A 16,513-nucleotide genomic window follows, 5' to 3' on the forward strand; every position below is an offset into this window, starting at 1 on the left:
GTTCGCGTGGCCTAATGGATAAGGCGCTCGCCTCCGGAGCGGGAGATTATGGGTTCGAGTCCCATCGTGAACGAATCTTCCTTTTTTTTACTGTCCCTTTCCCTTGTATGGCTGGCTTATATGTATATATAGATAAATAATTTTTGAGCTGAATGTCTGTAAATTTGTATATATTTAGGTAAGGCTATAGTTCTGGAAAGTAACAATCCTCCTACCTCTGAAAAATAAATCTTAACCATTGATGTTAATGACAATCCAAACCATTTATACTCTAAAAAACTACAAATTTGGTGAGAAGTTTTTAAAGGTGAGCGAAGGGAAACTAGACAAATGAAGTTTTGTATGTTGGGAATTTAAGAGTGAGTGAGTGAAACAAGGCATATGATAAAGCTTTGTACCTTGGAAAAAGAAATTTTGGGCAAATTTACACTAACCATTTTTTATTTTTATTTTTTCCCGGAACAAGGATACAAGGAAAACAGAGAAGCCCAAAACAGAGCAACCCAAAAAAGAAACAACTTCACCCAGGAAGAGGATGAAGGTCATTGTGAGAGGAGCCAACTAGGCCAAATATCCCAAGACTAACCATTGAAAATGGTCTTTTTCAGTTATAATAGGAGGGCTTGCCTGCATTTATTGTGTTTGTACTTTTGTTGTTAATGTTTAATGAAAGCATACCTAGAAAAAATATATATATATATATTCAATTAGAAAATTTTATCCAAATTACTTAATAAGTAAAATAGGATTAATTAAGCGGAATTGAAATTATAAATGCAAAATTGTTTCTAAACATAAAACGCTAAACTCAATTGAACAACCCAGTTGGAATAGTTATGAAAATTCAAAACTCTTTTGTGACTAACCAAGTCGAATTAAATGAGTAAAAAATAGTGAAATAGCAACATTTTTTTGCTTGTGGGATGAATGAGGTTTTCACAGTTTATTTAATAATTTGACTTAGTTACTAACACAAATATGCTGAGGATGTGTTTGGCGGGATTAAATTTTTTAAATTGAAATTGGTAGAATTTAAAAAAATAACTAAGAAAATTGAACCAAAATTTTTTCGAATTCTACCAATTTTAATTTCAAGGCTCAAATTCTATGAAACCGAACACACCCCAAATATCTATTTTGTTGGAATGTGCAGCATTACGTACTTTTAGTGATCTTTATAATTTTTATCAGAATAATGATTTTTTTTTTTTAGTGATATTGGCGCATGAGCATGAACATGGACCAGCTAGCATTACACCAATTTGACACATTCACAATTAATGTCAAACTAGACATATTATTTATTTCATCATAATAAGTAGTACCTCATTACAAGCCTTGGCAAGCCTCTTGATTAGTTCACTTGGTTACGGAGTACTTATTTTCTCATACATAAAACACCTAGCAAAACAAACAAAGAGGTAGCTTATTACTCCGTATAAGGCCCTTGTCCTCGAGAGGAAGTAGACCTTGGACTAAGGATGGTCACCTCCTGTCTGTTATACTTCAACCTCCTTGCTTCGTCTCTGGAAACCTGATAGGCATTCATTAGGACCTCCTCCGGCATAGCCCGAACCACCGATGTCCTTCCGGCGAGAGGACTGGTCTTTGCCAAGTCATTTGTTTTGAATGAAATCCATTCAAAACCTTGGTCCCGAGCTCTCTTCACAACGGCAAAGTTCTGCGGAACAATCAGCAGCTGCCCTTCGCGTACTTCTCCATCAAAGGCGGGCCTCTGAGAGTTCCCGGAGATCTGAATGTGAGCATTTCCCCTTATCACGTACAGCACGCTGTGCGCGTTTATGTTCCAAAGAGGTGCTACCATGGCATTCTGCAACAAAGTTGATCACATTGTTAAATAAACGATGTCTCTATTCCATTATCTGAGACAGACATAAACATTATTTTATACAAAGTGATTGTTCTTCATTTTCTATTGTTGCTCACTAGGAATTTGTGTCTTACCCTGTAGAGATTTCCTCTCTCAGCGCTGAGTTGAAGATATCTCAAAATGGGAAGGTTGTGGCTATTGACAGTGCTTATACGGCCACCACGAGCTGAGTACACGTCGGCGCGCTCTGGGTTAGCAATGTTCTCTCGGATTCTCATGCTGCAAATGGTCTCCTCCAAGCCATTAACATTGTATCTCCCTCTTTCTCTTTCTTCTCTTCTTTCTTCTTCTTCTTCCTCCTCGAACCTTGGCCTTACCAATTGAAGCCCTTTTTCGACCCTCACAATGTTTCCTCTCCTATCGTTCTCGTTCTGTAGCTTCCTTGCGGTCTCAGGGTCTACATTGAAAGCTTCCGCCAGAATCTCAACATTAAAAGCTTGGAAAATATTGTGGCCGAAGGGGCGTTGTTGTTGTCCATACAAGCTTCTTGGTTGCTGCTCTTGTTGGTTTCCGGCAATGAAGAATCTCTGTTACATTCAATAACAAGTGATCAATTATTGTGAAAACCACCATTTTAATTGTGCATTATTGCAAAGCACTAACTACACAAAACATTCAAATTTGTGTTGGTTTCTTACCCTGAGTCTCTGATCAAGCTGGTTGGCATCGTTGTTGGTGTCATGAACCACAACGAGAACAAGATGGTTGTTGCCGTCATTGTAGCACCAATGGGCAATTCCGGCCGGCAATGCAACGATATCTCCTTGGCGGATACGTCGGACCTTTTGGTGCTGGTCCATTGACCTCTGAGATGATCTTCCTTCCTGAGTTTGCTGGAAAGATTGGTAGGTTTCTGGGCAGCCAGGACATGTCATCCCTAGTAGGCCTTGACCTGTTCATAAGTAGCAAGTTATATATAAATGGTAAATATATATATGGAAATGAGAGTATTGAAATTCAGATAAAATGTGATTAAGGTCTAGCCTTGAAGAACATAAGCTAGCATGGGAGCATTGTTGAAGGAGGGCAAGAGGAGGCCTCTTGGATCAATAACATGACGAGTGGCTGCCACGCCGGCACACTGCAACTGGTCAGTGTTCTGGTCCCATTCTTCGGTAACACCGGCCTCATGCTGATAGCGGCGAACAGGGTCAAGGGGATTGAGGTTCTGGACGCGGCATTCGCCCTGTTGTTGCTGCTGTGATCGGGAAGATTGGCGTTGAGCTATTTGAGCTTGACTGCCATGGCATATAAGGAGAATGCAGAGAGTGACGGTGAGCAAAGATGAAGAGGTAGTCATGGATGCAAGCAAAGTAAGAGGAGTGTCTTAATTTGAGGATGGTGAGACTGTGGTGTGTGTGGAGGGAATTTATAGGGAAGGAAAAGGAGGGTTGGGTTATAACAGGTGTGAGGGTTGTTTGCCACATTGTCATCTTCTGCATGGTTTTTGAACTGAAATGTGGATACGTTGCAATTTGGTTAATCAGGTGGCAATTTCTGCATGAGCTTTTGTCTTTGTTAATTTTGCATGACAAGTCGTGTTGCCGCGTATCAAAGAAGCATTCAAGAAACATTTGGTATATAGACTTGGAAGAGCTAAGTTATTCTGGTGGTGATAAATGATGAGGATCCTGAAGAGTGACAGTAACGCATGAATGCAACAGAACGACTTATTTACCTACCCACCACAAAATGATAAGACAACACAAGTACCCATTATCAGCCCATGGCCCATTATCAGCCCATGCGTTTTGTTTGGATGTATGGTTTTGATGTATTGCCTTGTAAATGATTACCATTGCTCAATGAGTCAATGGTTGAAGATTTGAGACTTTTTATTGAAGCATTGGGCTATATTTTGCTTGTAAGGGCTTCTTGCCTTTCACATTCTTTATGGTCCTACAACTTGGGTCTATGTACCGTTTCTTATTTATACAATTACTATTTACCTTTCAAAATAAAAAATCTTGACCATACTTGAAAATTAATTTTGATGTGAGACGAGTTCCACTTCTTTGTGCGGTTGTTTGAGGTCACATCGGGTCAAAAAATGAGTTTGGCTCTAATACTAACTGTTGGGACAGCGAAAATGTACAAACACAAAGATCGAAAGAAAGCCAACAAAACAATCACACAAACACAAAATATATATAGTTCAGCCAAAGCTGGTCCATGAGAAGAGATTTCACTTTCGTAAAGATATTACAAAAATAGAGTACCAACATCACGCACATGCTTTTTCACCATGTACAACTACACAAGCCTATCTCCTCGCTACCAGTGTCAGCAGTATTTTTTCTACTCTATCAACTAGTATACTACCTCTACCCATCAACTCCCTCAAGAGAGACTACGTCTCTCTCAATCTCATAAGTCTTAACTCACAACATATGTACCTATTTATAAAGTTAGAAACACAATTCCTATTCCTTAGAGGCTAAGACTTGCCAAGCAAAAAATTACCTAACGTAATACAATTATCTAAAATAGAATCCTAATTTGAATAAAAATTTGAGACACAATTTCCCACAATCTCTACTTAGCTCAAATTCCATTCGGCCAATCATCATTTCCGCGACATTGATGAAGGACAATTTTTTTACAGTTTCAATCTTGATGATACTCCTGCAAAACTCCGATTGTCCAAATTATACATTGCTTAATAAGTCAAACCTCTAAGGCTTCACCTTGACTACGCAAGCTCCATACCCATGTAACTAAGCCGATTGACTCCACCTACAACTGAAGCCCGTTGCAACACATGTTGATACTTCTTGTATTTTTTGGATTTCCTTTACCTTTGGCTCTGATACCAATTTGTTAGTTTTCTTTAGATATTTGTGTTTGTACGTTTCCACTGCCCCAACACCAATTGTAACAAAGTGGATGTTTCGTGATCTAGCCCAAAAGTTTAAGCTATAACGTTGAGGCTAACCCCCAACCCATATATACCCATTCGCTTCATCTGTCCGGATCCAATGTGAAACAAGTCCCCTTGTAATAGTAGTTCAGTTGGTAAAGGCAGCAATCCCCTAAATCGTGTGGGATTGCAAGTTTGACTCGCCTCATCCTTCCCTCCTTGACAAGTTAAGGAAAAAAAAAAAAAAAAAAAAGGAACTCATGAAATATTATCGAACTACTTTCAATTGTTTTTTGCAACTTTATTCGAGACTGTAAATGGTTTAACTTAGAAATTAATACAATGTAATTACAATTTAATAACCAAGGGCATCGTTGCATCTTCTCTGCCTTCCAAAATAGATTGCGAGGGTTCCGGTCCTCAAATGGGCAAAATGAGTGTATCATGTACGAATGAGGTGTGTGTTTTTTTGCTAATGACAAAATAATAAAAATACTACTACTACTACTACTAATAATAATAATAATTATAAATTGCAATTGAAAAAATTGGCTTGTATTTTAATGTTGTACAATGACATAATTTTGTCACCATCTAATATTCCATGGAGAAATTGCAGATTTAGACATTTTAAATAATTTTTTTTTTCTTGGTTAGTAAATAAATAAATAAATAAACAGAAAATAGAGAGAAAAAACACTAGGAGCATAACAATCCAAGGACATGGAGAAAAAACAAATAAAAGAGACACACAACCACCAGCTTAAATGAAAGAAGAGACTTAAAATTCAACATAACCAAGTAAATTTATCTAAGAATAGAGGCTGGAACATTCTAGGAGGGAACAACATAGATTATTCTGATATTCCCTAACCCATGAAAGTATTAGGGTCCTCTGGTTAGCTGCTACAAGACTGAAATAATTACTTTTTTATATTAAAAAAAATTTATTAGCTGAATTGGTTCAATCCTACACGCATAAATTGCCATACGTCAAACTTTCACAGTTTAACCTACAATAATAAGTACAGACTACAGAGCAGTGAACTTGGAGGATCCTTGTCCCCCATGAAAAGGGCTGCTGAGCTTACCTCTAAGTTCTAATAACATCCAAACGATGTCGTTCACCTTTTTTTTTTTCCTGATCTGCCCTCGCGTTTTTTCACTCGCGCGCGATTCTCTCACAGTATCGATCAAACTCCACCCAAATTGCAATGCGTCTCGGTTTTCTCAAACCCTAGCTTTCTCTTTGTTTACTGTTATCTGCATCAACAAGCTACTGTCCCTCAAATCTCCGTAAGTTTTAAATCTGGAACTCATATCTCTCAATCGCTTCACAAAATGTTATTTTTTCTTCTCAATTCTGATACTTCGTAAATAAGATTTCATTTTGCGGCTTAGGGTATTGATTTGCTTTTGAAATATCATTTCACAACTTGTTGCATTTTGAGGTTTTGGGCATTATCTTTCTGCTATCTCTGTATTGAGTGTCTGTTGGTGCATAAATTGTAAATTATTCAATATCAAGAATGGTTTCACAAACAATTACCTTGTTCTGCACGTTAAATTTAGTATTTCTTCATATATATATGTATATATATATATATTTCCCAGCTTGGTGTATTGTAAAATATTCAATAACAAGAATGGTTTCACAAACAATGACCTCATTCTGAGCACTAATCACTCACCTCTCTCTTCTATGCTAAATCCAGCTATATATATATATATATATATTTCAATTCTGTATCCCTGTATGATGCTTTACCTAGATAGAGTTTAAAAGCTTAATACTTGAATTTATCCAGTAAAATTTGTTTAGTTGTTAAGGGGTCCATTTGATCCAAGTCTATAGTCTATACCTATACCTCCTATTTGGGTTTCTAGAATTTTTTTTTTTTTTTCTTTTTTCCAAAGATTATGAAAGAGTACTTTGCGGTTAGAGTTTGATGCATGAATCTTAACCTGTTGATACCTGAAATTTTATATATATATATTTCAATTCTGTATCCCTGTATGATGCTTTACCTAGATAGAGTTTAAAAGCTTAATACTTGAATTTATCCAGTAAAATTTGTTTAGTTGTTAAGGGGTCCATTTGATCCAAGTCTATAGTCTATACCTATACCTCCTATTTGGGTTTCTAGAATTTTTTTTTTTTTTTCTTTTTTCCAAAGATTATGAAAGAGTACTTTGCGGTTAGAGTTTGATGCATGAATCTTAACCTGTTGATACCTGAAATTTTATGTTAAGGGAGTGTTTGGTCAATTAGGTGATGGAAATTTGTGAGGCGTGAATCTTAACCTGCTCCATGAGCATTGATACCTGAAATTTCATCAGGTAATGTATATTCAGAGGTGAGGGAGTGTTTGGTTGTTTAGGTGATGAAAATTTGATATCTTATACAGTGGAAATATAAAACCCACAAAAAAGATTTTCAGTATTGAAGGAGTGAACTTCACTATAAAGGCTAAAGGATATAGAAGTGCATTACTAGTTTCTATATCTCTTAAAATCCATTATGTGGAGATGATCAACCAAATACCGCTTTGGGCTATACTTCAAAAAGTGGCTTTCGTTGAAGGCTTCTAGAGTAAGGGAAGGCTCTTAGCCTCGCTCCTATCGTCTAGGAAGTCTAGGATTCCTTGCTTGCATCCCTTTGATAGCTTAGTATCTCCTCCTTGCCACTCTATTATGGTAAAAAGGACTGGAGTGATAATTTTTTTTTTTTTTTTTTTTTTTTTTTTTTTTTTTTTTCCTAGTTGGAACTCACACACACTTGTCTCTTCTGAGACTTGAACCTCTGACCTCCCTTTGAGAAGTAAGAGGCTGATACCGCTAGATCACTGGCCCGTTGGTGACTGGAGTGATAATTGTGTATACAAGTAAAGAACCTTAAACTCCTAATACGATGGGAGCAAGGCTGACCATTATAAGGCGGCTAAGGCAATCAATTAATCCCTTTCTGAAATAGATCTCCCTTCATTTGTCTTAGCTCATGGAATTGTAGCTCTTCCGCTATAGTAGCTCCTTTGATAGTAGCAATAGCGCTCCTGTAATAGCTAGTAGTTCTTCTGACAGTGGCTCGGTCGAATATATTCTATTAGAGCTAGCCAAGAGGTTAGCAGGAAGGTGATTTCGAGCAAGCAGTGCACATTAGAGAAGAGGGGATATGATGGCGGATAGGGGCTTTGGTAAGCAGCATTCCTTGTGTCTAGTCCTTATGGCGCCAGGAAGGTCAAGGAATAAAAACTTATGTATCACGGGCTCGGGTTCGTGTGTGGGTACCAGTATGTATCTATGTGTCAGATGTGTCAAATTTTCAAACAGAAGGACACTGCCAAATATTCATTTTATTAAATTATTCTATTTTATTTTTTAGAGTAATGTAATGTTTTATGTAACATAGTGTTCAATATAAGCATTTAATTCATTTTAAAGTAATAATATAAGAAAATTGAATGATTGGATATGCTTTTTAAACATATGTCTAACCAAAAGTGTTGGACATACATTTCATACTATATTCGAGCAATATGTGTCTGATACGGGTACTTCACTACCTTTGAAGAGTCCAGGTAACATCGGTAAAAACTTTTAGTTCAGGGGTGAAGGATGGATAATAGTAGTGTTAGGATGGATATCTGTTATGAGTGAATCTCTATGGCAATTTCTCTTTTGTCAAAAGGCCTGCAAAGCTATCTATATAGGTAGGTACTACGCCCTGTAATAAGTTTTTTTTATTAAAAAAAGGCTTTAGGCACTTCCTCTGTTTAAAGAGTGAATTCAGGAGTTAATGGCTGGCATTATAAGGATTGATTCCCTTCTTCCTTTAGAAATGGATCCCCCTTCTTTGTTTATCACTCTAGAGTATCTGGAAAATTCCTGCCTTTGACCAAAAAGAGTCACTTAACTGAAAAGACACAGTGAACCAAAGGACAAAACGCTACAAGAGAAAGTGCAGGAACAACGGAAGTTCAAAGCTTGCTTGAAAAAAAAAAGGCTTGCTTCCTTGTCCAGCAACATAGGTGGGAACTAGCACATTAGACCGATAACTGAACGGAAAAGATTCTCTCTCTACTACAGCACCTGCAGTGAGCCTCTCGCCCAAACGAAGGTCACCTTCACAAACTCCCGTAATCCGACTAAGCAAAAGAGGTCTATCTTATCCACATTCGTCGTCACTTCACTTATAATGCTACGTTTGGTATGCAGGAATGGAATGCCCATTCCAACCATTCCTTTGTTTGGTATGCAATTTAAACTAAGAATGGTCATTCCATTGGAATGAAAATCTATTCCGGATAATGAAAATCCATTCTACAACTAAACTTATAGAATGGCCATTCCATTCCCAAGTAATTTTTTTTTTTTTTAAAAAAAATTCAACTTCCCAAAAAACCCCCGTGTTCCAAGTCCAAAAACTACCACTACCTTCCACCACAACCACCTTCGCCTTTCACCACCACCACGACCACCACCACCGACTTCCACCACTACCACCACTGCCGTCATCGACTTTCACCACCGCCTACCTCTTTCCACCACCACCGCCACCACCTTCCACCACCCCTTTTCACCACAACAACCACCACCACCACTACCGCCACCACCTTCCACCACCACCACCACCACCACCCCCTTTCACCACCGCTACCGCATTCCACCGCTACCACCTTCCATCACCACTACCACCTTTCACCACCGCCATTGCCTTCCACTGCCACTACCTTCCACCGTCACCGCATTCCACCGCTACCACTTTTCATCACCACCACTACCTTTCACCATCGCCATTGCCTTCCACTGCCACTACCTTCCACCGTCACTACCTTCCACCACCACCACCGTCACCGCCTTCTACCATTACCATCACTATCACCACCGCCGCCGCCACTGCCTTCCACCACCGCCACCACTTCCACCACCGTCACTGCCTTCCACCACCACCACCTTCCACTATTGCCACCTCCACCTCCACTGCCTTTAGGGCTGCAAATGAACCGAGCTGTTCATGAACAGTTCGGGCTCGTTCGTTAAGTAAACGAGCCGAGCTCGAGCCCAATTTCTAGGCTCGTTTAATAAACGAGCCGAGCTCGAACAACATTAGGCTCGGCTCGTATGGGCTCGTGAACAAGACTCGTATAAGGCTCGTTTAGGCTCGTGAACAAGGCTCATATAAGGCTCGTTTATTAGCCATTTATAAGTTCTTGATCTAGCCCATATGTGTGAGTCCATTACAATTATACATGATAAGCCCATTTGAAAACTATTACTATAATCAAATAACAAAGCCCAAAAAAAATGGCCCATATTCATTTTAAAGACCCAACCCAACCCATTTATGTTAACAAACAAACCGTATTCTATATTTAAAGTGTTAGCCCATATAATACATTAGTTTAGCCCAACTTACATCCTTTCATTAGTAAGGCCCAAGGACTATTGGCCCATCATCAGATAAGGTTGCATCTTAGCCGTTGATTTTGGTACTCTTAAGTGATAGAATAAACCCTAAAGAAAACAGTTTCACCACGTATCATCTTCATAGCTTCACCAAATACATGCGCCGGAAGCCCTCACAAGCAACAGAGCTTCGATAAACTCCAACGTATAATCCGCTGGCATCCCTCCATAAGCCACTTATTCCTCCACTCACCGCTGTCATCAGAGGAAGGCTTACAGTAAAAACCTTGTAAGATCTAATTTTAACTTCTTTATTTGTTTTTTTTTTTCTTCTGTTTTTTTTCTTTTTTCTTCTTCTTGGAGATTGAGATCTGATCTCGTAAAAGAGAGCATGTTTAGTTCTTTTCGTGAATCAGGAACTAATTCTACAACTTTGGAATTTTAACTTCTTTGTTTGTTTTTTTTCTTCTGTATTTTTTCTTTTTTCTTCTTCTTGGAGATTGAGATCTGATCTCATGAAAGAGAGCATGTTTAGTTCTTTTCTTGAATCGGGAATTAATTCTACAACTTTGGGTATATGCGCTGTTGTCAATTCTTTGCCTTCTTCTATGGAAAATTGACTAATTGCGTAAATATGCCCTTTGATGACATCCCTGTTATGTAGAGTTGGGAAGCAAAATTTGGAGGGTGTATGTAACCGAGTCCGACCTTCTCGAAAATCTACCGAGCTGAGCTCGAGCTTGGCTTAGCGAAGCTCGCTCGATCTCGAGCCGAGCCCGAGCACCTTTCTGGGAGTGGCAAGCTGAGCCTGAGCACCTTTCTGGGATTGACGAGCCGAGCCTGAGCAACCTAAAGCTCGGCTCGGCTCAGTTCATTTGCAGCCCTAACTGCCTTCTACCACCACCACAATTACCTCCATTGGTTTCCACCACCGTCACCTACACCATTATCACCTTCCACCACCACCACCACACTACAGCCACCGCTTTCCACCACCACCACCACCACACTACAGCCACCGCTTTCCACCACCACCACCACCACTGCTGCCTTCCACCACCACCGTCGCCACCGCCTTCTACCATTGCCACCATCGTTGCCTTCAACACCACCACCTACACCACTACCGTTTTCCACCTCCACCACCGCCACTGCCATTATTTATTTTAAAAAAAAATTATAGAAGAATATCATTTTGTTAATTTAATTTATTTATTACTAAGAGGGCTATTTTGGAGAACTCAATTTGAAATTTATTCCATTCTAAACTTTAAATTGGTCTAACCAAATACTAGAATGGTTATTATCATTCCATTCCTACACATTTCATATTTACAACCAAACAATAGAATGAGAATTGCCATTCCATTCCCATTTTCATTCTATTCCCACTTGCATTCCATTCTATTACTGCACACCAAACGCAGCATTTGTGAACTTATAGAAACTCGCTACCGTAACAACACAGAAAGAGTTTTTCACTTTAAAGGCTACTCCTAACTTCTATGGTCTTAACACATAAACTTTCACTAGTACTATACCCGAAAGAAGATCAAAAATGCCAAAAGCATTGCTTGACGACTTTCCATCAGTCGCTTACCTTACGACATACTGAATCAATCATTTCATGTTAACTGAATCAATCATTGTTGGCTTTTTCTCTGATACCACTTTGTTGACTTTTACTTTGATACCACTTTGTTGGAAATAAGTGGCCGAACTAGAGACACACACACAACACAATAATATGGAAGAGGAGTTGATGAAAGAAACACTTAGAAATATCTTATATTCTACTCATACTATTTCATCTTATTCTCATTATAAAATTACTAGAGTACATGAGTTTATATAGACTCCAAGAACATAAATATTTATCAATTACATATGAATGTTCATAACTCCAATTACTCCCACTAACATAACCTTTAGAAGACACATCTCCCACTAACATGACTATTTATAGCATAACTCCCACTAACATAGTATTTAGGAGGCTTAATTCTCATACCTCTTGGTTAAGTAACCTTCTCCATCAAGACCATTTACTACCCCACTAACATGAAATGCACACATGCATATGTATACCAAATACTTGAAAATACTATTTAATACTAAAATTCTAAAATCAAGTTTATTTCCAACAATCATTTCATGTTATTGTTTTTTTCCTGGGCATTGATTTCTTCCTGTATAGCATCTTTCCAGCAAGAATGATTGGAGGCTTCAGCCAATGATTCAGGTACATATACCTTGCTCTGTTTGGAAACAAACTAGCTGCCTTATTTTTAGCATTGCTTGATCACTTCTTTCAATTTCAAAATTGCTAAACGTCACAATTTCAATGTGGTACAAATTAAGAATGACATGACTGCAATGAGTCTTAAACATAAAATCTCACCTCCACTATGCTTACCATTAGGGGCGTAGGAGATATTTGAAAATCACTACTTCCAATTTTTGTTATGTCCTCTGATGACAAAAAAGATGATAAATTGGTTCGCTTAATTGGGGGTTTGGTATCACTATCACCACTAATCTCCTGCAATAAATTCTCCCAACACTTGCTTTGTTAGAATCCTCTACAAAAATTCATTGATATAATCGTCATCTGAAATTGCCAGCAGCTAGGCTCTAGTCCTTTTCAAGTTTTTTTTTTTCAGCCTCTAGGTTTTGTTTAAGCTTTTCCAACCTATAGGGTTTGTTTCAGCTTTTCCTTGCTGTACATTCTTTCATGCAATATACTAACTTACCTTAACCAATAAAGAAATAAAATAGAATCAAGCTTTCGATTGTTCAGGTTCTGACTTGCTTAGCTTAGAAGCTTGTTCAAGCTTGACTCGGGATAAACTTGGTTAAGTCGGTTAGTTTGGGCTGGCAATTTTTGGTCAATCATGGGCTCGACTCAAGCTCATTTATATATAAATACACGCAAATATATATATAATCACCCATATATATAATACACACGTAGAGATCTAATATATATTAGATACACAATCTATGAAAGATCCATAACATTTTAAAGGATGACTCTTATGTAGATTGGAAAACCCTCCCAACAAAAGCCTCCTAGTACAGTTTTATTTCTCAGACATACATACCTAGCTACTTCTTAATTAGTACACGTAGCTTTTCTCTCATACATAAAAAAAACTCTCACACCAAACAGCTTATTCCACAATGGCCCAAGCAGAATGCCTTTCTTGAGAGGTAGACCTCGGACTAAAGACAGTCACCTCCTCTCTGTTATGCTTCAACCTCCTTGCTTCATCTCTTGAAACCTGATAGGCATGGACTAGGACATCCTCTGGCAATGCCCGGATAACCGATGTCCTTCCAGCTAGAGGACTGGTCTTTGCAAGATCATTGGTCTTGAATGAAATCCATTCAAAGCCTTGGTTCCCAGCTTTCTTCACTACAGCAAAGTTCTGTGGAACAATCAGCAGCTGACCAGCACGTACTTCTCCGTCAAAGGCGGGCCTCTGAGAGTTCCCGACAATCTGAACCCGGGCATTTCCCCTTATCACGTACAGCACACTGTGCGCATTTATGTTCCAATGAGGTGCTACCAAAGCATTCTGCATCAAAGTTAACATTGTTAAACATTAGTGCTAACGACTAAGCATTATTGATTTTAATGAGTGTCTTATTCCATTAATGTATGATATTCTTAGTGCATCAATTTAAATCCATTTTATGCATGGAAGAATTGACTCAGATGGGAAATAAATATTATTTTATATAAAGTGATTACTCTCAAACTTCATACTTGTGATACCATATTTGTTAGTTTGAACTAATGACCACAAATAGAATTTCTTATTATTTATAAATGGAAACCTCATGTTGTTTGTAAATGCTTGCTAAGAATGTATCTCTTACCCTATATAGATTTCCTCTCTCAGCGCTAAGTTGGAGATGTCTCAAAATGGGAAGGTTGTGGCTGTTGACAGTGCTTATGCGACCACCACGAGCTGAGTACACATCGGCGCGCTCTGGGTTAGCAATGTTCTCATGGAGCCTCATGCTGCAAATGGTCTCCTCCAAGCCATTGTATCTCCCTCTTTCCCTTTCTTCTCTTCTTTCTTCTTCTTGTTCTTCTTCAAACCTTGGCCTTATCAATTTAAGCCCTTTTTCGACCCTCACGATGTTTCCTCTCCTATCGTTCTGGTTCTGTAGCTTCCTTGCAGTATCAGGGTCTACATTGAAAGCCTCGGCCAGAATCTCTGCATTAAAAGCTTGGAAAATATTATTGCCGAAGTGTTGTTGTTGGCCGTACAAGCTTCTTGATTGTTGCTCTTGTTGGTTTCCGGCAAGGAAGAACCTCTGTCAAATTAAACAAACAAGAGATCAATTGTTGTGAAAACTACCATTTTGTGCATTACTTAAATTCGAGGCAAATATTGCACTCAAAAGATTTAGTTTTGGGAAAAAAATATACCAAAGTTTGTAAAATTTTAATACTTAGATCATAGTTTTGACAAGATAAATGGGCTTATTCTGGCAGGTTGCGTTGGTTTCTTACCCTGAGTCTCTGATCAAGCTGGTTGGCATTGTTGTTGGTGTCATGAACTACCACGAGAACAAGTTGGTTGTTGCCGTCATTGTAGGACCAATGGGCTATTCCAGCCGGCAAGGCAATGATATCTCCTTGGCGGATACGTCGGACCTTTTGGTGCTGGTCCCTTGACCTCTGAGATGTTCTTCCTTCCTGAGATTGCTGGAAAGATTGGTAGGTTTCTGGGCAGCCAGGAATCATGGTGCCGAGTAAACCTTGACCTATTCATATATAGGTAACAATAAATGTCAAGGATATAGAATTCATATTAAATGTCAAGAATATGTGATTAAGGGCTTGCCTTGAAGAACATAGACTAGCATGGGAGCATTGTTGAAGGACGGCAAGAGTAAGCCTCTTGGCTCAATAAGATGACGAGTTGCTGCCACGCCGGCACACTGCAACTGGTCATTGTTCTGGTCCCATTCTTCCGAAACGCCTGCCTCGTGCTGGATGCGGCGAGCTGGTTCCAGCGGATTGAGGTTTTGGACACGGCATTCGTTCTGTTGTTGTTGCTGTGATCGAGAAGATTGGCGTTGGGCTAGGCTGTCGTGGCCTAGAAGGAGAAGGCAGAGAATGATGGAGAGCAAAGAAGAGTTGGCCATGGACATGTATGTACAAATTAAGAAGCGTGTCTTAATTTGTGGTTTGATGATGGCGAGACTGTTGTCTGTGGAGGGAATTTATAGGGAAAGAAAATGAGGGTTAGGTTATAACAGGTGTGAGGGGTTGTCTGTCACAATGTCATCTCTGCATGGTTTTTGAACTGAATGTGATACGCGGCAATTTGGTTAATCAGGTGGCAATTTCTGCAGGAGCTTTCGTCTTTGTTAATATTGCATGAGAAGTGGTGTTGCCGCGTAGCAGAAGAAGAATACAAGGAAGACCTGGTGGTGTTGGTAATGTCTGATAAGAGTGATAGTTACACATGAATGCAACAAGACTAACACATTTACCCACACGACGACAAGATAAGTAATGTACCCATATCAGCCCATGGGTTTTTGCATTTGCTTAATGGGGTGCCTTTTGGTGGCTTCGGCTGCATTTTACCAATATACTTTGCTTGAATGTAATATATTTGTGTCTACTAACTTAGAAGTATTCGAATCTGATAATCTATTAGATTAATAGATTGGATTTGCATTATGATAAATCAGATCTGACCAGATATAGTACATAATATCTTATTATGTATTTTTAATTTTTGTAATGTTGATAAATAAATGAATCTAAAAATGTCATGCATGTGATAAATGTAGATCAAGTAACTTGGATTTGGATTGGTTAATGAATAATTGCAGCTTACCGGAATTGGAACAAATTCTGCAAAATCCCGACCAATGTCCGATTTGTTGACATGCATGTCTACCAACAAGCTTCACAATCAGGAAAAAAATAATAATAAATAAAAAAACAAGCTTAACAATTGTAGTAAATGAAATATTTATAAAAGAAAAAAAGAAAGAAAAGAGGTGATCTGCGTGTGTGGGATATTATATATATATATATATATATATAAAAAGAGATGAAAGAAAAGAAGTGATCTAGATTGGTGCGTTGCTCGTAAATAGGTGGTGGTGTGCAGGGGGGAGCCAGTGTTTACTCAGGGGGCAGTTGCCCCCTCTGACCTGGCTTGGCCCGCCCATTATATATAGAGAAATTTTTTTTAATTCTATATATGTATATATAGAATTTTTTTATATAATGCTCCTCTGAAATTATTAATTTTTAAAATCATTTCTTATTTTTCTAATTTTTTCCTAATTTACTCTTCAAATTCCTTAAAAAAAAG

General features: G+C 38.5%; 2 protein-coding genes, 1 long non-coding RNA gene and 1 other non-coding gene across 5 annotated transcripts; 2 read left to right on the forward strand and 2 right to left on the reverse strand.

The window, feature by feature from the left end:
* TRNAR-CCG (transfer RNA arginine (anticodon CCG)) lies at positions 1-73 on the forward strand. The gene has a single exon. It is a non-coding gene; the product is annotated as a tRNA-Arg (tRNA).
* Positions 74-1,429: 1,356 nt separating this feature from the next.
* LOC132270029 (11S globulin seed storage protein 1-like) lies at positions 1,430-3,191 on the reverse strand. The gene is made up of 4 exons (XM_059771248.1): positions 2,876-3,191; positions 2,530-2,783; positions 1,966-2,418; positions 1,430-1,831 (listed from the first exon to the last, which is right to left on the reverse strand). The coding sequence occupies exons 1-4, from the start codon at positions 3,189-3,191 to the stop codon at positions 1,430-1,432; spliced, it is 1,425 nt and encodes a 474-aa protein (XP_059627231.1).
* A 2,608-nt stretch (positions 3,192-5,799) lies between these two features.
* LOC132271244 (uncharacterized) lies at positions 5,800-16,235 on the forward strand. 2 transcript variants are annotated; one of them, XR_009469684.1, is made up of 3 exons: positions 5,806-6,047; positions 14,066-14,213; positions 14,340-14,430. It is a non-coding gene; the product is annotated as an uncharacterized LOC132271244 (long non-coding RNA). The 2 variants fall into 2 exon arrangements; XR_009469683.1 differs by lacking the exons at positions 14,066-14,213; positions 14,340-14,430 and adding an exon at positions 14,668-16,235 and having other exon boundaries at positions 5,800-6,047.
* LOC132271243 (11S globulin seed storage protein 1-like) lies at positions 13,121-15,329 on the reverse strand. The gene is made up of 4 exons (XM_059772569.1): positions 15,020-15,329; positions 14,686-14,939; positions 14,043-14,486; positions 13,121-13,738 (listed from the first exon to the last, which is right to left on the reverse strand). The coding sequence occupies exons 1-4, from the start codon at positions 15,327-15,329 to the stop codon at positions 13,331-13,333; spliced, it is 1,416 nt and encodes a 471-aa protein (XP_059628552.1). The 3' UTR covers positions 13,121-13,330.
* Positions 16,236-16,513: the final 278 nt, after the last annotated feature.

This window comes from Cornus florida, unplaced genomic scaffold (genome assembly GCF_030987335.1).
Source record: "Cornus florida cultivar Cherokee Brave unplaced genomic scaffold, ASM3098733v1 CherokeeBrave_3.0.0_Hap2_Chr08, whole genome shotgun sequence".
In the NCBI taxonomy this organism is placed as follows: Eukaryota; Viridiplantae; Streptophyta; class Magnoliopsida; order Cornales; family Cornaceae; genus Cornus; species Cornus florida.